Source organism: Antrostomus carolinensis, unplaced genomic scaffold (assembly GCF_000700745.2).
Source record: "Antrostomus carolinensis isolate BGI_N321 unplaced genomic scaffold, ASM70074v2 scaffold1839, whole genome shotgun sequence".
Taxonomy (NCBI): Eukaryota; Metazoa; Chordata; class Aves; order Caprimulgiformes; family Caprimulgidae; genus Antrostomus; species Antrostomus carolinensis.
This window is the reverse complement of record NW_010336222.1, coordinates 12,601-39,608: the sequence shown is the minus strand read 5'-3', so window position 1 is coordinate 39,608 and position 27,008 is coordinate 12,601. Positions and strand designations below refer to the sequence as shown.

Below are 27,008 nucleotides of genomic sequence, written 5' to 3'. Positions count from 1 at the left end.
GGCCGCGGCGCTCTCTCCGTCCGAGGCCTCAGGGGAGGGAGCCGGGAACTAGGTTTCCATCTTTCAGAAGTCTTCAGGCGCCCCGTCCGCCCGCCTGTGCCGGGGCTCACCGGGCCCACCGCGCGCCGTTCTAGGGACCCCGGCGGGGCCCGGCCCCAGGGGACATCCCGCACCGGCGGAGCGGTCCCCGGGGGCTGCGGGATGGGCGGGGGAAAAGCCTACAAAACACACAAAAAAGGGGAAAAAGGAAAGCGGCTAAAAGTTGCACAGCCGCTCTGAACTTCAGAATATTCAGTCTGTGGGCTGAGTGCTCCAGGGGTCTTTGTACATCTCGGGAATATGCAGGATATCGCCTTCTTGCCTGGTAAGATGGCAGCCTGGTAAGATGGCAGCCTGTGGTCTTCTAGACAAGAAGAACCAGAATGCGGAGATGTGTGGCAATTTCTGTGTTGTTCTCTTTCTCATTTCTGAGGCAAAGCAAACAACTTTCTTCTGGCAACCTTCAATTACCAGAATACAAGCAGAATAAATCCAGTGAAACAAGTCATAGAATAGAATCATAGTGGTTGGAAAACACTTTTAAGATCATCAAGTCCAACCATTAACCTATTACTACCAATCCCATCCCTAAACCATGTCCCTAAGCACCTCAGCACCTTACGTACCTGTCTTTTAAATACTGCCAGGGACGGTGACTCCACCACTTCCTTGGGCAGCCTGTTCCAATGCTTGACAACCCTTTCTGTGAAGAGAAACTGAAGTCCACAAATGATGCAAAATAAACTAGGCTGCAAGAGGGTGCTGTATTTCATGCACTTATCTTTGAAAGATAAAATCCAGAATGAGGTTACTGGGGTGGCAACAAACTAGTGTCTGCCACCATTTTATGGTTGATCTGCAGCCAAGCTCCTTTGCCATTGCGTAAATAATGGTGTCAGTTGGTCTTCTTGGTAGATAACTATTCAGTTGTGCTCTAGTGCAGCAGAAGGGTTATCACACTGCAAGCTAACAAGTTGCCACAGTACCTGCCAAAGAGGGACTGGGCTGGCTAAACTCTGCTACTCTGGAAATTGCAACTCTGTTAACAGAGAACAGCAGCCCTAGACTCCACCGTCCATGATAAGCCCCTTGATGATACTGATGATATAATGTAGTTCATGATGATACATCATGGTATCGGTTAGTTCACTTTAGCATCTGTAAATTCCACTTTTTTCTCCTTTTTGAGGATTAATGTTGCCTCATAGTCAATCAAGTAGCCTGGGAGACCTGTGTTCTTATCTGACCTCTGCTGAGGGCAATAAGGAACTGAGCAAAAGGACACCTAAATAACATAGCTATGCAGCAAAGGACTCGAATCTCTTCATGATAAATGCAGCTAAAACCTTCTTAGTCTTCAAATTTAGATTTGTTATCCTCATTATTTTTATACTCTTTTAATAGAAGTTTACATTAATAGCCAGAACTGTGCTGTCACCAACAGGGAAGAAAGAAAAATCTTAAAGACACACCTGTCTTGCAGTCCACAGTTAGTATTTCTAAATACCAACGCAGAAATGCGTAGCTTTCTGTTGGTCATGCAGAAATATTTACTGTTACTGCCTCCTTCCCCTGCCAGTGGTGGTCGGCCAGCTGCAGATGTACCAACCCTGGCTGATCTGCTTGTTTTACTGCTGAGTACCAAATGGGGTATTTGAAGGCATGCTTTGAACTTTAGGGTATCACAGGATGGTTGAGGTGGGAAGGGACCTCTGGAGATCATCTGCTCCAACCCCTTTGCGCAAGCAAGGCCACCTACAGCCAGTTGCCCAGGACCGTGTCCAGATGGCTTTGACCATCTCCAAGAATGGAGACTCCATAATCCCCCTGAACAACCCATGCCAGCGCTCAGTCACCCTCACAGTGAAAAAGTGTTTCCTGATGTTCAGAGGGAACCTCCTGCATTTCAGTGTGTGCCCATGGCCTCGCGTCCCGTCAACCTGCACACCTGTGTACTCAGGGGCTGCTGTGTAATCAGGGATTGCTTCACTCCTCACCGGCTCTGGCCATGAACCGGAATGAATGTCTTTAAATCACAGCCTGCAGCACGGCCAGGGGAAACACCTTGCCCATTACAAAGGTGAAGCAGCACAGCCCCAGAAGGAATTTTACTCCTGTTTGAACCGATGCTGCCACTCCCTATGGAGTCTGTTGAAACAGCGATGCGTGGCAGGCATTTTTGCAAGGTGTCCGTGAAGCATGTTCTTGTTAAGCTTCTTAAGGGTGATGCCCTCCGATTGACCTGCCCACACCAGCTTAAAGTAAAAGGAAACAAAATCCCAAACTTCCTTTACACCCCTCCCTCCATGCCAGCCCATTACCACCATCAGCACCATCTCCATGGCCTGTGGCCTCATGCCCTTTTACTTCCACCTTGCAAACAACTGCAGACTCTTACCCGGCTGCTGCCCACAGCACTGCAGCAGAAGCGGGTGGCCTTGCAGGTGTTGTCCTCTAATCTGTCCGCTGACCCTTCTTTGTCAGTATTTTGTGGGGAACTGCATTCCCCCGGCTTCCTCGCAAGGCTGGACATCCCCCAGCCCCTGCCTGTGGCCAGGAGAGGGAGGGGATCTCCCGCAGCACTCTGAGGTGGGTGGGTGAGCACTGGTGGTGGGAAGCGGCGCTCCACACTCCCTCTCCAGGACCATTCCTCCCTACCCTGAGCTGGGATGGGAACCGGCTTTCAGGACACCCGCCCGAGGCACCAGGAGGAACGCTCCAGCTGCTGGTGAGGGAAGGGGCCAGGAGGGACTGGTGGTGGCACATCTGCCGTGATGCACTCCCCAAGAGCAACCCCTGGGGACAGCTGTCATTGCAGTGGCAAAAGGCTCAGAGCAGAGTAGCTGCAGGAGTGCCCATCAGCCACCCCAGGCCAACCACAGGTTGCAGTATTTATAGCTGTTATTTCTGTGTAGCTGTTAAGTGGCAGGCTCCTGGGCTTGCCATGGGGCTTGCTTGCCTTCCTACAAATTAGTCTTGCGCTCGTTAGTGGCTGCTGTTTGCTTTCGCTGCCCGCTGTAGTGCTGTACTGCTGCTCGGCTTGCTCTGCTGTGCCTGGGAACATGCTGAGAACAGCAATGGCCCTGCTGCTGGGCTGGGGAATGGCCAGGGCATCGCTGCTGCCTCTGTGCTGCTCTACTGGACAGGCAGGAACTCGTGTGTACTCGAGTCAAAGGGACTGTGACCTGTGGGTGAGTCCACGTGGGAGGAGGACACCCTGAAGCATCCATGGCTGTGCATAAGCCCATGCCAGAGCAGGTACCTCTCGAAGCATCTGTGGCTGTGGTTATGTCTGTGCTACAGTAGATACACCTCTGAAGGGACTATAGCCCAAGGATAAGGTACACCTTGAGACATCTGGCTGTGGGTAAGTCCATGCTGCAGCAGGTACACCTTGAGGCTTCAGTGGCTGTGCATGAGGTCGTGCTGGAGCACCTCAAAGCATGTGGCCATGGATAAGCCCATGACAGAGCAGGTACACTCCTGGAGGGACTGCGGCCATGGGTAAGGCCATGTTGGGGCAGGTTTACTTCTGAAGAGACTGTAGCTGTGGGTAAGGTCATGCTGGAGCAGGTCTATCCCTGAAGGCATTGTGGCCCATGGAGAAGGCCACGCTGGAACAGGTGCACCCAAAGGAACTGTGGCTGTAGATAAGTCTGTGCTGCAGCAGGGAGACCCCTGAAGAGACTGTAGCTCATAGATCAGGCTCCACTTGGATCAGGAAACACCTCTAAGGGACTGCAGTCTGTGGCTAAGGGCAAGCCGGAGCAGGGGCAAGGGAAGGAGTTCACTGCAATGTTAAACCCTATAGTCTGGTCCAAAGGGACCAGGCGTGGAGATGGTAATGGAAATACCTTTAAATTGTTGTAACTTGGGATTTGAGTTACACGTTATAGCAGCAGTGACACAACCTGCACTCACTTTGGTGCCTCGTAACTGCACGCAACACACCATGTCTCCTGTCCTACATGACCACCATAGCAGATGAAGCCCAAAGTCATGGACTAAATTAAATCAGTGGACATTTTTCGGACATGTGTGGACATTTTACAGGGATGGTCCATAGAGAAGGAAATGATATTTGTATATTATATAAAGTGATGAGACCCGGGGTGGTGGTTAATGAGGATGTATTAGATAGTGTGGGACCTGAGCATGACAAATGGTATGGAATAAACAGTGGAAAATGTGCTGGGTTTGGCTGGGATAGATTTAATTTTCTTCACAGTAGCTGGTATGGGGCTCTGGTTTGGATTTGTGCTGGAAACAGTGTTGGTAATACAGGGATGTATTAGCTATTGCTGAGCAGTGCTTACAGAGTGTCAGGGCCTTTTCTGCTTCTCACACTGCCCCACCAGCGAGGAGGCTGGGGGTGCACAAGAAGCTGGGAGGGGACGCAGGTGGGACAGCTGACACTGACTGACCAAAGGGATATCCCAGACCATACGACATCATGCTCAGCACATAAAGCTGAGGAAGAAGGAGGAGGAGGAGGGGGATGTTCGGAGTGATGGCATTTGTCATACCAAGTACCAGTTACGCGTGATAGAGCCCCACTTTCCTGGAGATGGCTGAACACCTGCCTGCTGATGGGAAGTGGTGAATGAATTCCCTGTTTTGCTTGCGCACGCAGCTTTTGCCTTACCAATTAAACCGTCTCTATCTCAACCCAAGAGTTTTCTCACTTTTACCCTTCTGATTCTCGCCTCCATTCCACTGGCCAGGGAGCGAGTGAGCGGCTGTGTGCTGCTTAGTTGCCAGCTGTGGTTAAACTACAACAGTATCTCAGTTGATGACAGGATCTACAGGAAGCTGCAGCAGGGAAGGTAAATTCAGTAAATGAACTAAATACTAATGCCACCATACAAACCCTGTTAAGACTGCATCTGGAAAAGCATGGGTGTTTCTGATAGAGGAATACACATCCTCTCCTGCAACAGGACAAATTAACTGAAAGGTAAATATGCAAGAAGGGGCCAAGTAGGTGTAACAGTCTGTCCTAAAGAAGAAACACGCCTCCTTAAACAAATTTACCAACAAAAAGGCAGAGAAAAGTGTTAACTAGTTGGGACTGTGTTGAGGGGTTAAGTACAATGGGAAGGGAAATAACTATATAGAGAACAATATCAGGACAAGACCAAATGAATATAATCTGGCCAATAAATTCAGGAGACAACTTACAAGGTTTGTAACCACTGGAGCAAGGAAACAGTGAGACAGGCTTCCCGTAGGAATGGCAGGAGCAAAAACCCCAGACAGACCCTATCTAGTCTTAAAATGAGTCTAAGAAGGAGTTATACAAGATGGTTAGCTGCCCCAGGAGGGGACTGAACTTCATAGCCCAGGCAATTTTTTCCAGTCCTATGTCACTACTTCACTTTCTCCTGCGGCCTTGCAATGAAGTATGCAAGGCTAAAAGACACCCACACCACTCCCAACTGCTTTTGCCTTTCATTTGGCACGTTGGAAAAGGCTGATAAGGGAGAATGAAAAACAAGTTCCATTATTTTTAAACCTCATGCAAAGACGTGAGAATACTTTATTAATGGATTAATTGTCTGAATGTTCACAAGCTTCAATGTTATTACCAGCATGGAAGCGCATTTAAGAAAAAAAAGGAAAAAAACCCCATGAAGTGGCTGAAGTGGAGAAACTGACACTGGACATGTTCTCTACCCCTACTGAAATAAAGGAAATCACCTCAAATGGGGCAGTCTTCAAAGCAGTCCCTTTGAGTCACTAGGAGGTTGTGGCATAGGGCCAGCTGCAGGGGAAAAACCTCTGCAGGAATAAACGTGGAATGAGAACAGACACTTAACAAGATGACATGGGAAGGACTGGAAATGGATGGGATTGTTTGAAGTAGACCGTGTTACCGAGGCTCCTGTCTATAGCAAAGGGCTGGGAGCACCCTGAAGGGAACGGGTGCTGAACCTGCTTCTGGCAGCCTATTTTTGGGGGCTGCTGCACCATGACAGAACTGTTGAGCCCAGCCTCCGCCCAAGCGCGCAGTTGAGGTGAAGCATTACCATATGCCGCTGGTGTGAAAGGAATGAGCTGTGTACAGGCAGCCGGCTGCTCCTCACAGAGCCGAGTCCTTCACCTGACAGCCACCTTTGTTTCACAGCTCTCTCAGGTGGCACACAGATATTGGCATCTTTGATAAAGAAGGAACAGCTCCCAATTCCAGACTGTCAGCAAAATTACCAGCTGCCTCAGCATCCTGACCCAGGTTAGGTCAATCCAAGATTTAATTCCAGAATTGGGGTTTTAAATGTGCCAGGTTTTTTTCCAAGTTAAAAGTTTTTATTCTTCATAAGGGGATTACATACAACCTCACAGGAGCTGACCTTGCAGAAGTGTAAGACTTTCCATAAACTTTTTCCAGTCCTGGAGAGGACAAACCTGAGTGGGGGAAGAGGCTGCATACTCCCAGGCCTGGGTGCAGCTGGAGGCAGCGCAAACCTGGCTCCAGCAGTGAACGCCATCCCACCATCTCTCTTGCGAGCGCCTATGGTTTTTAACAGACTATTCATTCAATTTGGTGGTAATGCTTTTTTGGTTTTGGCAACTTGTCAGTGTTTTAAATAAAAGACTTGATTTTTTAGAAATCTTCCCTTCTTCAGTAATGCACCCAAGCCCCTCTCAGTTAAAAATACAAGCTAGTTAGTGCTGTAATTATAACAACAACAACAAAAAGCTGAAGAAGATGATAATGTAGAGGGGTTAAGAGTTTTATTTCTAAATTCATTTTGAGTAAAGGCATAAAAATACTTTTTTATATATTATAAATAACTTAACTGAATGGAACAGTCAGGGATAATTTAGAAGTAGGAGGGCACAGTAGGGATCCCACATGACAGGGAGAAAAGTTATTTTTTTGAAGTATCATACTGTTACCACTGTGAAAGAAACACCAAGAAAAATTTTCCTCAACTCCAGCTGAGATGGAAGCCAGGCAGCAGATAGCTTTAATCATTATGGAGAACTGATACTTACACAGAGAAGCTCAAAATACAGCTTTTCTTACACAGGAAAAGGCTAATCATTCTCATCTGTTTTTATAGCTGCTAATAAAACATTGGCCTTCTCTGACCCCTTTCATTCAAAGTACTCAACGTATTTAAAAAAAAAATTAAAAAACCCACCACACAATTTAGACATTATTTCCAACAGTTTCTTCTGCAGGGCTGTTGGCCATTCTACAGCATTCACCATTTTCATTACCCTTACACTACGGGTCTTTGAAAAAATGGGGGCTGTGGACCTACATCTTGCAAAAGATTTCAGGCTAAATGGTTTAGGAATGTGAGAACTGCAGTTTTTAATTATGTATAGGCTCCAATTAACTTGTTGAGGTGGGAGCCCAAGTCCCTTACAGCTTGATCCATGAATAAGGATTCTGTTTGGGATGAATGGTCTGTTTTCATCCCCTCTCACCAGTGTGGAGCTGTAACGCATCCAGACAGAGCCACGTATTTTTTTGAGTGAAGCACAGTCTGCAGCTTGTGAAAGGTGGTGAGGGTGGCTGCAGGTCTGTCAAAAAGAAGCAGATGGTTGAACAGGGCAAGGGGATACCAGCGAGCTTTAGAAAGCAGTTTTAAGCCCCGGTTTAACCATTCTGAAATGCAGTAACTCTGTAGAGCTCCTTGCTCCTTCAGAGGCGAAGGCTGCCTGTTCCACATGGGAACCCACCTATCTTCTTGCCAGCTTCTGAGCATTAAAGTCTTTCTTTCACTCCAAGTGTATTATATAGGAAAACAGGCACAGGAATTTAAGAGCAGTGCACTCAAGAGGCATTCAAAATAATATGCAGAAAATAAGGCAAGAAACAAGGACTTTTTCATGAGGTGTCAAGGCAAGGACAAAAAAACCCCAACAAAACCAAAAAACACGCAGCTTGTTTATTTTGTGGAATAAGAGGAAGAAGCAACTGCCATCTGACCTTCTTCAATTTAGGGCAGGTGAGGATTATCACACTGAGTTCTCCTGACAAAGCTCAGAACTCATGAGGAGGTGGATATGTGGGATAAATGACCAATGTGTGGCTATCACAGTAATTAAACAAGGGTTCCAGAATTAGCAAATCATGAGGTTATGATTTAACAATTACTGAGATTATGAATTAAGAGGAGTGGTTTTTTCATGCCACTAGATGGCAGGAAGACACGCTTGTACACCATTTCTGCATGTAATACAATGCTCTGATTGAGCAGCAGAGTAAAACATTTCCCTGTGAAACCCTAGTGCCAAAAGTAGTTTTACATCATTACAGGCTGGATACTGTCATTGGTACCAGACCACGTGTCTGCATGAGATGAGATGACAACAGTTCAGCCTGCCATCCAGCTGTTTTACCACTCCTGTGTTTAAACACACACATGCTTTGTAATGATTCACATTTGCCAGATTTAGTCAACTCAAGAAGTCAGATTAGAATAGTTTTATCATCACTGGTTTAATGCCTCCTATATAGCAAGCCCACAGGTCCAAACATGAATGTTTGTTTCTGAAAATGTAATTTTAATAGACTGAAACTGCTTTACAGAGCATGCTTTTGTTCCTTCAGTTGACACATTATTCATGGGTCACTGCATTTTACAGAAAAATGAGTGGAAAAAAAAAAAAAGCTGGCTTAAAAAAAAAATGCCTGCACTTATCACTAATTTTAAACTCTGCAAAATGTCTTTAAAAAACAGACAAGGAGGGCAAGAGTTGGGATAAACAAAACTATTTATAGATTCAGAAATAATTACAGCACAGAATCCAGCTATAACTACATCAGAATGTCCGTGCTGTAAGTTTTAATGTCTGAAAATTTGAAAAGACTGAAAACGAGCACTGCAAAGATACAAGACAAGTTGAAATGAAAACAGACAAAAGTATTTTTAATATAAAAATGGTCTTTATTTCTTCAATACAAGGTAAACTACTATTGCAGTTTAAGACCAACACAAAAGTTGGACAGCGAATCGCTTAACAGTCTCCTAAAGGCTGAAAAAAAGAAACTAATGAAAGCTAAAAGTTATGTAATATTTCAAGTATAACATCTAAAAAAGATGAAATTATCCCTAAATTTATAGATTAACTAAGTACCTCTGCTGAAAATGTATTAAAAACCACATTTGCTAGGATACCATCTTACCTTGTTGAGAAATAAATGTCTCCAGAAACTCAAGTATTCAACAGACTCTTTGGCCTGCCGTGATCAGGAAACTGTTTACTATATATATATATAAAATCCTTTGGAGTCAGGCATTCTGACAAGCATCCATTTCCTTACATTTTGCATTGCAATTCTGCATTCCAACTTAGATAAGCTGCCCTCCTGTATTTCAAAACCATTTCTTGAATGTGCAAAATGGGAATCAGGAAATGGAATGGTACAGGAAGACTAAACAGCCTTTTGTTTAGAAAGTCAGCAATGCTGGTAATAGTCATAAAAATGTTAAGGTTTACCAAATAGGAATGTATTTCACCTTTAAAACACTTGGCTTTTTTTTTTTTTCCTTTCTTTTTTTATTTTAAAAAAGGACACCTGCAGTAGTAAGGAAACTGAATTTGCAATCATTTGTATTTATAAAAGCACACACATTCCTCATTTTCTTACATTTGAAGATCAAGGTAATGTCTGTTTCATAATGTAGTAATAATAATATGCACAGTTTAAAATATTTTCTATTACAAAATACAGTATACAAGAGGGTGAGGCCAAAGTCTATTACTTGAATAAACTTCAAAATGTTAGCACTGAATCATGTAAAAATCACATTACATGGTATGAATAGATGGGAATTTTCACAACTTAAATGCTCCATTTCACTGGGATCAAAGGTACACTGTTTACTATTGTCAAGAGACTTCAGTAAAACTAGTGTATTTTTAAAGACGTTTAAAAAGATTTAAGCACAGGCATAGATCATACTGGAACCCAGAACCCACTGCAATAACTGGAGCTAGAGAAAGGGTTCAAGAACTAACAAGTGCAAAACATACAAACAGAACAAGATGCTTTATCATATTTTGTCCAACATGGGGGGGGGGGGAAATCCCACAAGAACATCAAATTGAGGAACTTCTTATGCTCCAAACTGTTCCTTAGTAATTCACCCTTTAAAGCTAAAATGCATCTAAAAGTACATATCCCATCAGATCTTAATTTTGGAGGGGGAACAACAAAAACAAAAAACCACCTTAACACTCCCACCCACCTCAAGCCTGTCTGCAATATTAATTGCAAGGCATCACAGCAAACAGTTGCAAGAGACAGCATTTCTGCATAAACATCATGACTAATTAGCATGCTGCAACCATTATGTTTAAGACCTGTGGAGTTAATTACCAAAATAATTTAAATCCCACTCAAATCCATGTTGTTTCTTTCCTACATCAAAATACTTATTTTGGAAATAAATCAATTTTATTTAAGTATATGCACACTGACTTGTTCTTTCCTGCTCTAAGATCTTGAAGGGTTTATATATTTCAATGCAGAAGCAATTTAGTGTCTTGGATCTCTGAGAGTACCAGTCTTAAACATGCATGTTTTGTATTTGAATCTACATGACTAACAGCATCACAATGAGCATTATTGTCAGGAAATTTAAGGCTGTATCTCAGTTTACACAAGAACCAGTTATAACTTTAAGAGGCTCTGTATAAAATTCTATAAATAAAAATAGGAGCAAAGTCTGTTTAACCTGTACAGTGAGCAAGTGGATAAGAAAAGGAAATCAGGAATTAAGTATTTCTATAAACAATGCCATGTATTTTTACTAGAAACACAGATGACGAGTATATACAACATTTAAATCTCTGATTATCCACATACAACTAGGAAAACATTTACAAGGGTTTGGGTATGCCACTAAACAATCAGGTAAAAAAATACAGTTAGACAAACTAAGCCTCACCAACTTCAAAGGAACAAAACCAGGAAGTACTCCTTAAAAAAAAAAAAAAAAAAAGTCAAGCTAATGCCTAAATTTAGTAAGGTCTCTTGTTTAACACAAAACCAACAGCTATCCAACCTTATAAGTCACACTGTAAATAAAAATTTTAAGAAGTTCTGACAAACATTTTTCAAAATGCAATCAGAACTAAAAATATTGGCACAGAAAGAAAAAAGGGAATGAGGAAAAAAGGACTGTACAGTTTCCAAAATGCTATGTTCTTCTTCTGAAGAAGTATTTTCGATCTGTCAAAACATATAGTCCAGTAGAAATTTTACTTTAAAAAAACTCCCTCTACTTCTAAAAAACAAACCTCCAGTAAAACAACTTCTGTTGCTAAAATACCACCACCCCTAAGTCACTACTTGTTGGTTTTGTCTTTCAGAATAAAAGGACACAGCCTTAAGATATTTTCAACATTACTTATAAAATCAATATTTGAAAGAAATAAAGTATTTCCTCACAGACTATTTTGTATTTTCATCAGCAAAAGGATATGAAATACAATTGGATGAATATCAAAGAGCACAGCAGTAGCCATCATGGCATCATCACCAGTCAGTAAGTTAGCAAACTGCTATTTCCTAAGCGTGCACAGGAAATTGCCAGTAACGTTTAATAAACCAAAACCTGGTAAAAATTCTACTACAGATCCAGTTATACATGATGTGCATTAGACATTCCTTTTTGGTGTCTATCAGGGTCTTTGGATTTTTTTCTGTACATTTTCTTGTTTCATTAAAAAAAAAAAAACCTAACAAATGAAATTCACAATAACAAGAGAGTATTATCTAAATTGCAACACAGTACATTTATCATTTAAAACTAAGTATTTGGACAACAGGCAGAAATAAGGGGCTTCATATGGGGACCTCACCTCTCAAGTCACAACGACCGCTCAGTTCAACTTACGTTACATTACCCCTGCTATTCCCTCCCTGCTATTTCCATTGCCAGCAATGGAAATCTGTATGAGTGAGAAACTACATTGTGTAAGAAAAGCAACAGTCTCCTTAAATCTATTTCAATGTGGAGTAAAATATCAGTTCCTGCTTAAAATGCTTGTAAATTTACTTTTTTATTTTAAGATTTAATATATCTATGCAATGGAACATTACTTACCTGCTGCCTCTCCAGTATTAGCTATTCCCCATGTAACAGCTACAGGCAGGTTATTTCTTCCTTAAACTTATTACACACAGCAGTAAACAATGTTTTTAAGTAAAGAAAAAAAATTACAACAGTACTGTTTGTAACCAACACCTATTCACAAAAAGCAGGAAATTAATCATGACTTGTTTGATACAACTTTCAATTTTACAAAATTTTAAAAGGCAATTTTCATTTTCAAACAGGATTAAACAAACATGTCAAAAATCTTCTCAGTAGCAAATGGTTCAAGAAACACCAGTGATCCCATGCATGAGAAACTGAGGTACACAATTTAAGGAAAAAAAAAAGGGGGGGGGGGGGAAGAGTCTGAAGCTGTAGCCAAGTTCAAGAGCATCAACCTGGCTCCAGGAAACCTGGCTGAGTGGCAGGTGACAAAAATATTAAGAGCATTTCAGACTTATGCAAAAGTTTCACAGTTGCACAGGCTACTGGTCCCAACTCAGTAAAGCATAAAAATCACTCACGTATGCAAATAAGGTACTTAAAGCATATGTTTACCTTCCTCGAAATCTATGGAATGTAAGCATGTGCTTTAAATGCTCTGGAAAACCAAATGGATTTAAGTGCTTTCCTGAACAGGGTAACATTTTAGGTTGGCTGTAAAAATCTTCAAAAATCAGTAAAAAAGGAAATCAAGAGTTGTCTAAGAGTTGCCTCTTGAAGCCATCTGAGGTCTTGAAACTTAACTTAAAACATTAAGTGCAGCTATCTGAGTAAGTGAAAACTCCAAGAATAAATCGGTTACATAACAATTTACAATAGACTAAAAGTAAGCCTTTGTGCAAGGCTGCCAGAAACTAAGTTTTTGCAACTTAAATGAACTTCCTATTCACTGTCATTTCACACAATGGAATTTAAAACAAGTTCTTAAATTTGAAGTCAGCTTTCACTGTGAGCTCCAATAATTTGTTTTTAGGTAAATTTACAAAACCTCATCTGACGGATGTAATTAGCGCCACTTTTTGCTAAGACATTTAAATATGGCCCATCACTGATCAAGGACATCCAAGTGTACCTTCTCTTTTATATGCATGTGTGAATAAACCCCAAAGAAAACACCAAACCCATAATGTCTGAAAAACTGAAACATCTGGATTCTTCTGGCATATTTCTAATATACAACTATGTACAGACTGCTACAGCCTTGGGGTGGAGAGGAAACACACACAAGCACTATTATTATAAAACTGTAAACAACTGCAGGGTTTTGTTTTGTTATTTTTTTAAACGTGACCTTTCCACCCCTTACTATGGACAGTTTAAGTTCATTTGAACAGTTTCAGTTTATATTAACTGTAGCGGCAATCAGGATCAAGGCTGAATGAGAGATAATTTTCAGCATGCTAAAATCACAGACCTGGGACCATCTCGCCTCAGAACAACAGACCAAAGAGCTGCAGTTTTTACAGTTCTATATGTCAATTAGCAAATTCACAAGTCACCTAGGTAAACACTGCTAGAAAGCAAAACAGCATTAAAGGTTTTATGTAACCACCTATTTTCATATCAAAATTGAATGTGTGAGAACAACATTAGTATGTTTAACTCACTGAATGCAAGATTAGGTTGAGGCATATGCAAGACCTATTGCGATGTTTTTAAAGACAGCATCAATGTTTTCATTGTAACATTATCTTTAAATATTGCTGAACACAAGACTTTCCCTGAGGTGTAAACATCAAATAACTTGAACAGCTTTACACATCAGCCCCATTAAACAGTTTATTACAACACTACATCTACTGTAATCAGTGGTGCTGTGTACAGACATTATCATATGAACAGTTTAACATGAACAAACTACTATAAAAACAAGCATTTACTTTTCCAATTGCTTGCACATTATAATTGCCAAATGTATATAACCAGTAATAAAGTTGCAAAAGCTATAAGGTTTAAATCACACAGGTTTCCCTCAAATAAAACAGTTAAGCAACATAAAAAAGTAAAAGAGCTACTGGTTACCATGTATGCAGATTTGCTTTATTCAGATCTATTCCTGTTCATTTTATCCATGAATCCTTACAGGCTCAGTTCAATCACATGAAGCAAACTGCTGGACAAGCATCTTTCCTTGAAGAACGTATCTTGTCTTGCACGCTGTTCCTCTTCCTTCAGCTGTAATGTGTCAAAATTTGTGATGTAGGTTTTGCTAGTCCCCATAATACACAGAAAATTCTTGGCTTATCTATACATACACGAGTCGTGCATCTACTTCACCATAATGTAAACTAACACAAAATACCCAGAAGCAGTAGCTACTTGTCTGCACATGAAATTGATTTCTAATACAACAGTCAAAAACAATGTTGTTGTACAACAAAGTTGAAAGAATATAAATTTCACAGTTGAATTATCAAATGATAAAAGGAAGAAATAGCTACTGTTCCTGTGACTGATGGGAACATTTATATAGAACGTTTCCTAAAGTATGCAGTCTGCGAGAGTAAACAAACAAGCAGGTAAGGTAATTTTGCCACAACTAGGTTTTTACATTTTTACCTGCCCACTTACAGAAGTTTTAAGCTGGCTTGACATTTAAGTAATGCACTGATTGCATAATGAAGTGGATGGCTCACAGCTCAGTAACATTTAAAAGTGCACAGAATCTGATACCAGTAAATCAGCATTTTCAGATTAGTGGCAAGCAGGACAGGCTTCACATCTAAAAATACACACTTGCAGTTTAATCACAAAACCTCACTTTTCAAATAATACAATATAGATTTGCAGGTTTCTTCACCTACTTGCCCTAGAAAAAAACCTCAAGCCCTACTTCCTGTTCTCATCTATTTTGGCAAACTAAGGAACCACAGCATTCAGAGGTAGTTACTGTAAGAGTTCACAAAATACTTGGGATGGTATAATTCCATACACTGGATTTCAAGTGAATTCCATTACAAAACACTTAGCTATCTTAATTTCATTAATAATTCACAATTTCAACATTCAATAATTTCAAAATAGTTTAAATCAAATTGTTCAAAACAGCAACACATTAAATTGTTCATTTGAAAAACAAGAAATTTAGAGGAGCAATTTCGTGAACATGCACCAGTACACAGCTGTCAAATATTCTTCTACTAGTACAATAAGTTCAAAGCAGTTGGGAAAACAAAGTACTAAATTTTTGCATGAACAACTGACACATTTCTCCTTCCTTTTCTCAAAGTGACTCTTATTAATAACTTTTAAAATAAAAAAGTTTGACCAAGTAGGCTCTATACACTACAGCATGCACATAAACTAATCCAAATCCAAAGCAGTCACTTGAATTTCTGTTCTTACTCGCAGACTTTGTTCCCAAGTCATGAATGTTTCAACCAGTAACAACTTTTGGGGAAGTTCTTTCCCCAGAGACCAAAATTTCCATAGGTGTTATGTACTTTAAAATTAATTAGTATCAAAGTGACAAAGTGCTGCCTCCACGAGAAGATGTGTTTAGAGTTGCGAGGTAAGACAGCACAAGCAGACAGGGGACAATCGCTGGTTTTTAGTGGAGAAAGAAAGTATATGACAGCTGTGAGACTGCGAGTCAGAATTTGCTGCTCTCATCATACAATTGCTGCGGCAAGAATTATGGATCTTTATCACTTCTAGGGCGACAGTTAACAGATCCAAAGCACCACATATATGATTTATAATACTAGCATAAGAAAGCTTCAGTTCCTGGGAATAATTTGCTAGATTTGTAAGGGTACTTATGGAATTACAGGAACTTTAAAGAATGCACGATAAACTGGACTCAGGATTAATAAAACTTTTCATTATAGGGCTCTTAGGATGGTCAACACCACACTGAACCTTCATTTTGAAAAACATGACCAACTAAAATCCAAAGTGGTGCACATTTTGGCTCCAAGTATTCTGCCACTGTATCTTGGCAAAACTGGAAACCTCTGTGGTTCCAAAAGGAAGAAATAAACCTGTATGGATTATACCTTCATGCTCAGCCCTTTTCAGTATTCTACAAGCAAGTAGAATATTGAAGTAAGAAACTACTTTAAAAAAAAAAATAAATTAAATCACTAGTCAGTACTCCTTGGCAATGCTGTTTTTTTATCTGCCTCAAGCTCATACAAGCTATTTGTCCCAAGCATGCGTTAGGTTTGTACAATTTAACACCATACAGCAATCAGTTTCTCAGCATTTCTTCTAATAAAACCCAAATTTCAGATTTATCTTTCAGACTTATCTGTTAAATAGTTATTTTGTGGTTTAAAAATTAGGGGTTTATGCCAGAACATTTCACAAATGAAATCCCAGATTTAAGTGATCAAACATTTTTCTATTTACGCAAGATGCAACTCGAGCATTTTTTTCCCCACAAAGACACTCTTACAACAAAATCCAATAGACTTCTTATATATACAAAGCATCTTGCAGTAGTAACTCTAATTTTTTTCCCCTTAATTCCAATTATCCAAATAAGAATATAAAAGCTTTAAACAGCTTTTAGAAGTGCGAAAATTTTACAGTAGTTTGAAGTTGTACATGCAAACACCCACCAAGTTTTGCTATAGTAGTGTAATTTCTGGTATTTTCAGAGATTCAATTTCAGTCTCCTAAGATGTTTACATTTCAGTAAAATGCATGATACACATTTGTCATCATACCCTGTAGCTCCTAAGAATTACTTAATGTAATTCTCCTTTATTTTATTCTTTACATAAAGAAAAGAAAAATACATAAAGCAAAAACCCCGCAGAAAGTACCAGCTTGAAAGCCGAAATTTGTTTTAACTTAACCTACATTCCAGAACATCACAAACCTCCAAATACTGCAATGCTTCAGCTATAACACAGTGAGAAAGAAGAAATCTCAAGCTTGACTCTAGATGTGTCTTTCTGCATGTAAGCTGAGATACATACGTGATTCTATTTATCATACACGTACAAACAGACTGTTTTACCACCACTAGCATCTTCTATTTGTTGCATATTTTTTTCTCCCTGTTATTAAGTGTACTTACCTGGTATCTCTGTTTAATCTCAGTGTATAATTTAAGATCAACAACAGAACAATTTCCTGATTTTATGAATAATTTTACACAGGAAGAACGCTCCCGAACTAGCATTCATTCATCATGTGTCTTTCTCCTACTATCCCAGCCTGTCTATTCACCAAAAATAACTGATTAACAGAGAGGTACGTTCAGAAAATGCAATCTTTACAAATTAAAAAGATGTTAATTATTGGCAAGTATCTTTCACATTAATATATGAGGAAGACACAAAAAGGTAATTCAGGCTGCCACAGGAAAACATAAAAATGAAGATATCTCTCTCATTTCTCTCTCTTCTTTTTTTTTTTTTTCTTGGTAACAAGAAATCTTAGTTCTCAAACCACAATGAGCAAAAGGAAAAAACTGAATTTGTTCTTTCCTTGGAGAAAGCTGCATCAAGCCAGTATTTTCACTTGCAAGTAACATTATGTTTCTAATGCTATAAAGCCTTAAAGTTTCTCGGGGAACTTTCACGCAGCTCAAATCGGTCACAATTTCTGATTTCATGAACAAAAAACCCCACAGGATGTGGGGAACACAAAAATGTAGGTGCGTCTAAAGACACCTCAGAAAACAAAATTACAGCAACATGCTCATGGAAAAAATTAATAAAAGTTATGCAGTTATGCATTTGAAAACAAACAATAGTATAAGAATTTCAGTTAGTTTTTCAAATCATCACCCTCAAGAAAATGACAGAAATCACTGAACATTAAGAATCAAACTATATGTTTCTGTAAAGCACAAAAGTAGCCATAAAATGGACTTTAAGAAGCACATAAAACAGTGGCACTGCTTGCCTCTTTCACTCTATGATGGATTTCAAATACTGAATCAGATGCCCAAAGCATAATTTCTCTGATGAACACTAGAATCCATAGACTACTGCCAGCCCCACATATGTGCTTCCCCAAAAATACACAGTAAAAAAAAAAGATATTAGGTAAATACTGTTCATAATAGCTTAATACTAAGAAGATCCAAAATAATTTTAGACAGATACATATACCTAGGTCTTGAACAATGCTACCACATAATTCACTTAAAATTCTGTTATTAACTAGAAGCTTATTATTAAAATAACTTACAAAAATAGGCATTTTCCTATTAATTTACAAGATTTTTTTAAATGTTAATTTCATACTTCACTCGATATTTAAGTGGTTGCTAACACACTGTTATAGGACAGCTCCTACTTATACAGGCAAAAATATGTAAGTATTACTTAATCAGTAGCATTTCCCCTCATACTGACACAAAAAAATTCCAGTCATGTTAGTTCTAAGACCACTCCAAAGCTGAAGCTATGTCAGAGAGCGCTGAGAGCAGTTTTTCAAGAAGCATATGAGCCTCAAACTTTAAATTATTTTGCTTACAGTGGTTTGAGAGCAAAAAAAAAAATCAGAAAAAAAAATAATAACAAAATATGGAGTACAAGGTCTACATACATATCAACTGTTACAATGTTGTGGTTTTGTCTTTGCAATTCAGTCCAAAACCAGTTTAAATAGGAAATAATCAAGTCAATAACAAAAACATAAAATGAAAAATTTTACATTCAGCAGTTATAGAAATTCAGACAGATTAAGATTGGGACAATGTATCAGCTAGAAATACATCATTGAGTACCAGTTAAACTAGAAAAAAAAAAAAAATCTGCCTAAAAAAAAAAAAAAAAAAGAGTAAGGACTCATGCTGATGAAGTTACATTACTATTCTGTTTGTACACAATAATTTTGCTGTTAATCCTTCTATAAATACCATTCTATTAGATTCTTAATTTTCTTGACTAATCCAGGTTAGACATCTCTCTCAAATCCATTGTTCTCATTTATATCTGTAGGCTTTCTACAAGCAAAGGCAAGATGTTTCAAGGAAACATTCAGTTTACAGTAATTCTGCAGAATGGATTGTCAGTGTACATCAAGCCTTACTCAAGCGAAGGCACAAAAATCTTGCAAGAATTTAATTCTTAAATCACGAAGTGTACAAACAGAAGTGTAAACACCTGCTATGGTACATCTAAACTTTTAAATAGAATTTTATTATTATAAACACATTTAGTAAATCATTCCAATTTAATCCATCTCTGTAAATGTAATACAGTACAAACTGAATTTCACTGTATACAAAAACGTTCACAACGGACCTTTAAAATCCTTCTAAACTAGATGTGTCACACTTTTTTAAAAAAAGCCAGTACAGTATCACAGTTATGAGTATAGGTACACAATAAGAAGTATAGGTGCCATTCACAGGGTGCAGGCACAGAGGCCTCATGTTATCTGGCAAAACACAATGATATGGGGAGTAACTCTTTTTGAGTATAGGTACACAATAAGAAGTATAGGTTACTGGCAAAACACAATGATATGGGGAGTAACTCTTTTCAGCACTGCTGATATTTATTAAATGACTGAGACTGTTAAATCCGTCTATGAGTATTAATCAATGTTAAGAACAAAACAAAAAATGTATGGCAACATACATCTTAGTGAAAATGAAACATACAAACCAGGAGATAACTGTATTTCTTTTATATGGGTGTGTGTATAAATATATAAAACCAAAACTACAATAAAGCCTTTCATCAAGACAGCAACAAGAAAAAAATGTTTACAACTTAACTTTGAAAAAATACCAAACACTTTCATTTACATGCAGAATACTAAATTTGCCCTTTAAATCAAGTTCTTAGGATCTATTTTCTTCTTTGCACATCTCACCTACGCAAACCCCTCTGAAAGAAAAGAGAAGTCCCAGCACACAACAAAGTTGAAGGATGTTCCATGTATAAATCCCACCTGAACTGAGACTGAAACCACCGTCTCATTTTAAAATTGTGCTTTGGAAATTATAAAATGCAACCCAATGCTACTTGATATGTTTTCTTGGAGTGACAGGGTAGGGAATCTGTACTTGACACAGAATCTCCATACCTAGATGCACAACACTAAATACATAAAAATTAGAGCTAGACTAATAAAATGTGCAAAAGGTAAAATAAATAATTAATTAAATAAACAAACCAACCCTAAAAACCCCCAACTTAAAATTCCAGGTTATTAACATTTTTTAGTATGGCTTGCTTATCTCCACCAGAAGGAAAACACTCTGGAAATGCATCCATCACTCAGTTCAAGGGTTACCTCCTATCAATAAAAACTATTTGCAAATATCACAAATATTCATTTAAAATAAAGGGTAAAAATTCAGTTCAACAAAAGAAACTACATTTACTTTTGTTAAATCTGCATTTTAATGTTCTGATATTTTGCAATTAAGAACTACAGTTGCTATTTTTGTGCAATTCCAGTAATATTTCTACCAATACATTTTTTTATGGCAAAAAGTGGCATTAGCAAATACATACTGCCAACTTTATTTCAGATGCCATGTTTCACCTTCCCATTTAAGCCTTTGACTCCCCTTCTCTACTACTTTGTGTGTCCCCTGTTAGTATATCAATCCAAGACAACATCCCACTTAATATTTAATAAATAGACTAGAGCATTTAGTATCAGAATTTGTTCTCTCACAAAGGAGTTACTAACACAAAAGCCTAACTGAAAAACTGAAATTTAACTAATACAAAATTCTGTTTTCACTTAGGAGTATACTACATTTCATATGATTTCTAAAAAGTTCTTATCTATTTAAGTTCAGTAAATGAACTTCCATGAATGCAAATCTGGAAACTAAGTCTGAAGGTAAATGTAAGAATGGAAGTTGGGCAGACAGGCAAGTCTGCAAGTTTCCATTTTAGTGCAGATGTAGTGGGAAGTTCTTCTAAAAAGGGAAAAGACCACTGCAGAGAAACTAATAGGTAGGGCTTTTTCCAATTGTCAAACATAATGAATCATAGGTAGTTTGAATCCTCAAAATGGTAGGCTATTATAATGTGATTAACATTTCTATGTATTTTAAAGCTCTCAGCAGTACACTGGAAAAAGCACTATTTAGCATGCTACCCTGTAGCTATCTAGACATTTGATGCATGCAAGACTGCGGATATATGAAATAAAAGAACACATTAGTTTGTGAACAACCAGAAAAGGAACAATCCTTGTGACATATATTTGTTTACTAATCTTCAGAAAATGACTTTACTATCAGCAGTGGGAGGGGGAATGAAAAAATCAGGGTGGTGGGGAACAACTGACCGTAAATCTTATTGAAAATAACACCTGAATTTAGCTAGAAGGCAGAAAATACTGACAGGTCATGTTTCATAAACTAAAGAGTAAAGTCTGATGATATTTCCTGAATTTGAGTAAAACTCACTGGGGAAAGAAAAACAAAAAAAAGCCCCCAAACTAAAAAAAAAAAACAAAAAAAAAAACAAACCCCAAAAAACCCCAAACAACCCCACAACATCAACAAAACCCCACTGCCATACCTGCACGAGGACAGCAACTGTATGTACATGCGTTCCCTAAACTGAAATAATCCACACATGACATATGAAGGGCTAAGTGCTGCAGTCCTTACACAAGTAGATTTTTAAATAGAAAATTAGTATTTTAAAATACAAATAAGAAATATAACTCTAAATTTCATATAATCTTCTAAGATTACAAAGTGAGCAGACTTACCAGTCTGGCTTACTGCTTTTTTAAGAATTTGTTTAATCACATTTCATAAAAACTGCAAACATTAATACCACCTAAAATTAAAAAGGCAGCATGCAAACTGCAGAAGATAATCACACAAACACTCCCGCCCTCCCAAGACCAGTTACCTGTCATTACTTACCTACGTGCGTGTCAGATAGAAAGTGCTGCAAGAAGAAAGTGATTCAGTACATACTGCAGGACCATTTAAACGCAGGCATTAATGGTGTAAATCACAAACCTAGAGCAGCTGCTTTTAGCAAGTCAGTAACAGCAAAAGTTCAAGAACATGAAACAAATGCTCACCTTCTTTAACGATGACGATATTCCCTCTCTCTGTCTCGTTCTCTGTCGCGATCTCTGTCGCGATCACGATGCCTCTCTCTCTCACGGCTTCTTTCCCGGTAATAGTCATCGTGACGATCTCTACTACGTGATTTGTGGCGCCTACTTTTTTCTCGTGACCTACTGTGGTCCCTCTCTCTGGATCGCTCACGTCTTCTAAAAGAAATTACTTCATTAAATTTTTCTTCAAAATACAAGCCATCCCATGTCAATTTTGTATTCTATTCGTGAGTATGAATTTGATAAAAAAAAAAAGATATGAGAGAAATAGCTGTTCACTGTGATGCAGATGTTTTGGTATGAAAGCCAAAAAAGGCAGCTGGTATAAAAGGTGGTGGCTAAGAACTCGACTGCAGATAGTGAGGTGCATCCACTTTCTAATTTACCAAGGGAAAGTCAGAAAGTACACGTCAGAATGGAGGATGAGATGGCTGAAATCAGCTGGGGGAACGCTCTGTACCTCAAGCAATCGCTACAACATGGCTGCTAATCTACATACTGAAAGTATGTGCCAAAACCAGCTGTCTTTGTATTTTTAATATTTAAGGCCAACTACACTACTGCTGCAGTATGCCAATGAAACAGAGGCTCAGTGTTTAGTCCTAACTTTGAAAGGGGTGTTATTTAAGTTTTCAAAGAAATACCAATCTCAGATTTGTACTAGGTAGAAAAGCCCATCAATTTAAAATCTACCTACTCACAACTTTTAGATTGTATGACAAAGGACAATAGGAAAAATCATTCTGCCCAACGTTTTTTCCCTAACTCAAGTGTATTTCTACTGTGACAAGCGTGAAGACAATTACTTTTAAGCAGAATGAAAACTGGTATCAAATATCCTCAATTTTCAATAGGAAATTCCAATAAAAATTATGCACTGTACATCCTAATTGATATAGGATAATTCTATTTTGAGATTACACATTGCAAGAGTATCATGTAGGACAGGATACTAAATAAAACTAAGAGTGAAATTTAAGCTAGTCAGACCAATTTTGAAAAGAGAGCTGATTAAAAGGCAGCCAATTTCGTGAAATCCCTATTTGGTGCCTTCACACACTTCTTGTGCAACTCAGCAGATCACTAAGTTTCTTACATCAGTTTCTACTCTGTGAACTAGTCCTGCACTGCACCTTTCCTTTTTTAAGTAAGGGCAGATGGAAGAGGAAAGTTTTACCTGGATCCAGAACCATAAGACTTGGACTCAATTCCATGAAGGCAGTCTTGAAGAGAGCTAATAAGTACTTTACAGCGATCATCCGCAGATACTTTGGACTGTTTGATTAAGGAAATTGCAGTTACCAAGGTCTCTATAGCACTTCCATAGTCCCCTGAAAATTATACAGGATCATGATCAGAAAATCATGCAAATGAACAAAGATTTTTATCTGTAATAGTATTACCATTTCGAGTATCTTCTCATCAAGAGCCATCCAGATAATTTACTGTAGAACCAAATATTAAAACTACTGTCCAGCTCAGTACTCAGAATGCACTCTCAGAAATGGAGCACAGTACAAACTCAGTCATAGGTTGTACCTAAATTCAGCCCCCTATTAGGAAAATGTGGCTTCAGGGCTGCCAGTTTCCTAATAGAAAAACTATAAACTCTTTTCAGTTGGGTAGAATAGCAAACACATTAATCGAGTTTTACTAACCAGCACTGGCATCTGATACAGCTCTCGAAATGGCACTGCTTGAGATCGCCCTATTTCTATTCATGATTTCTTCAAATTCTGCTTCACTTAGAGGTGTCCTTGCAGCATCCATTTCTCTGCAAGCAATAAAACTAGTATTGAAAAGGTCAAGAAAAACTTCAGAAGAAATCATTGCAGTTTTAACAATCCAAGTTCGCAACTTTAAGCAAAGTGACAAACAGAAAAGAAAGCACGATCTGGGTTTGGTTTTGTTTTTTTGTTAGGGACCGTGTTACAGTATAAAATCCTGAAAGCTAAAAATAAAAAAAAGGAACAAAAAAGAAAAAAGGTAAAAAAAAGACATCGCTGTATAAACAGACTTATTCTTGTTCATCCCATCTATTTTGAAGATTCAGCAGCACTTAATATTGTGCTTTACAAATACTTATAATTTTCATAACACCCTTGAAGGTATGTAAGTAAATATCATCCCAATCAAATGGATGTGGAAATACATGTATATAGGCAATGCAATTTTGGGTAAAATTAGAGATAATTTTTATAAACAATACTGGAATTAGAACTATATGATCCTGTTTCGCAGATCTTAACTAAGACCAGAATGCTATAACTTATGAAAAGCAAATACAGGCTATCAACTTTAAAACACTCAATTTTCTGAATGACATTTTGCAGCTTTTTTTTTTTTTTTTTTTTTTTTAAATTTCTGGTCAAGTTCAAAGTGCTCCAATTTGATCTCCAAACTGGTCACAGTAAGGAGGAAGCAATAAAGCAGAATCCTCATACTCATTACACTTTTTTACTTTAATTGTATTAGCTACCTATACAGGTTTCCAAAGGAACAGAAGTTAACCTATACAAAAATTTTCCCAAAAGTTTTGCAGTGTCATGTTAACCAGTCTCTGTACCACACAGAAAATTTGGAGAAATGTGTTAAGAGATAAATGTTGAGACTGTTGAACTGGCCCACTGCTTGATATTTCTAGAACAGTGTTAGTTCTTCTGGTAGAAAGAAAATGCAGAATAATAAGCAATGCTATCCTCTTAATTGCAAGAAGTGGAACAAGATCCTATAGCCAGTTTAGCATAAGAGGAAATGTCTAAAAATTCATACCTCCCTGAGTTTTGAGTATTATTTTTCGTGTGCCTCCCATAGAATGGAATATGTAATTTTTCTCTTATGGACATGTTATTTCCAGTGAAACGCCTATGGTATATAATTAATGACAATTTAAATAGTTATGGATGATAGTTTTAACATTATTAATGAAAATATTGGACAGTAAGTTATGCTGTCCTATTCCCACTCCGTCCCTCCCCAGACATTCTATAAACTGCAGACAATCTTGATTTTGTCCATCAAAAAAAACAACCAACATCTTATTGTTTTATTATATATCAGGCAACTAAGCCAAATGCTTGAATTTCTAGTTTCTGCATGAACATAATATGTACAGATGCATGGGGTTTTAAAATTTGTGCTAAAAGAAGAATCAAGGTAAAGTATCTTTGCAGAAAACATTTTAAGCCAAAGAAGCATCTTGCTAGCAGTAAAATCAGACCTGAAAAATCCAAATGTAACTATGGAAAAAGTGTCTTTCTTACAATTTATCCCACAATTTTCTGTGATGAATACAAATACGGTGAAAATCAAGAAACAGCAACAAGATAGAGATGCTTGGAAGCGCAGGTGAAAGATGTTTCAAGTAAGATATAAAAAACTTGACAAGTCAAGCCAGACAGACTCAAAAACTCTGTCCCAGACATAGGATTAACCATAGGAAAAGCCACTGTTACAAACACAGCAAGACTGCACCAAATGAGCAGAAGCATCTTGACAGGAAAGGAAGACAGAAGTCTTGCAGTAAATTCACACCTGGCTTTTGAGACAAAGACTAACTTTGAATTGAGTCCTGAAGAAAAAAGGGACAAGCAGAGCTGCTGAAAGATGAAAATGGTATGAGCTTGGTATGGCGCTGTACCCAACATACGCACATATTCAAAAAGGAGAACTCCAGAGCGTTCTAAAAATATAGCTTGCAAAGCACAATGGTAAGGGTACAAGTCAGAATTTCACATTAAGACAGAAGCTGCTGCATAAAAAGTGATATGCAAGCCTGCATGTAAAACACATGGAATGATGACACCAACTGTTGCCAAACACGAACAGTGAAGACAAAGAGGTCAGAGCTGAAAAGGGAAAGGGAGGTCACTGGAGTTGCATTTCAGGATTTTCTTACTGCTACAAACACGATTCTGAGACGTATTTCACCGAGAAGTGAAAAGGAACAAATCAGAAGACTGTTGGGACCCCTTCCAGCCCTATTTTTCATTATCTGTAACATTTGCATTAAAAAGGAAAACCAATGCTTCCTAGAAGAGGAGTAAAATCTGCTACCAAGCACATTACACCAAAAGCACTCACCTTCCAGGTGGCCCATAGTCACCTCTGTCATACGGTGGAGGTCGGCCATATGGATCTGTCGGAGGAGGGCCACGGCTGTCTGAAGTGGGTATGCCACTATTGGCAGGTGGGGGGAAGAAAGCTGGATTCACATGTGGTGCAGGTGGAGGAGCACCTGGAGGTGGCCCAGGGAGATGTGGAGGAGGAGCAAGAGTCAGGGGTGGCCCAAGAGGGCCAGGAGGACGAGGGGGAAATGGACCCGGAGGTGGAGGTGGACCCTGCTGAGGTGGTGGTGGACCTGGTGGTGGCCCGTAGCCTGGAACTGGTGGTGGAGGGCCCGGAGGAAGTGGCCCAAGTGGAGGCTGACCAAAAGGCTGTCCTGGAAACAGAACTGGTGGTGGTGGACGGTCACCACGATTAGGTGGTCCAGCTAATGGAGGTGGGAGGACCTGACCAGGAGGTGGAGGGCCTGGTGGGCCTGGTGGGCCAGGAGGACCTAGAGGTGGACGTGGGGGAGTCTGTCCAGCTAAAATAAAATAATAAAAAATAAATAAATAAAATAGAGTTAATAAATATAAAGAAATAAAAGACTTAGTGAATTATTAAAATTATTAAAAGACTTAGTGAACAAAATTCTTGCCTTTTTAAAAATTCTTAAAAATGACCAAAAAAAAAAAACCAACCCTCACTGAACATTTTGCAACTTACACAAGACATGCATGGTCCTACTCTGGGTCCAATAGCTTGGAAAATTTTTAACAGCTGCTTAACTATCTATAGCTAAAAAGAACAAAATTAACTTGAAAACTGACAACGTAC

The 27,008-nt window shown here is 38.8% G+C and overlaps 1 protein-coding gene across 1 annotated transcript in view; it reads right to left on the bottom strand.

Moving 5' to 3' along the window:
* Nucleotides 1-13,872: 13,872 nt before the first annotated feature.
* The window catches only part of CPSF6 (cleavage and polyadenylation specific factor 6), a gene marked incomplete at its 5' end in the record, with an annotated part of 17,812 nt that continues 4,676 nt past the window's right edge, over nt 13,873-27,008 (bottom strand). The window contains 6 exons of the mRNA XM_029086676.1: nt 13,873-14,282; nt 22,089-22,283; nt 23,305-23,458; nt 23,786-23,901; nt 24,900-24,992; nt 26,211-26,715. Coding sequence (XP_028942509.1) covers nt 22,094-22,283; nt 23,305-23,458; nt 23,786-23,901; nt 24,900-24,992; nt 26,211-26,715 — 1,058 coding nt within the window. The remainder of the gene's footprint in view (nt 14,283-22,088; nt 22,284-23,304; nt 23,459-23,785; nt 23,902-24,899; nt 24,993-26,210; nt 26,716-27,008) is intronic.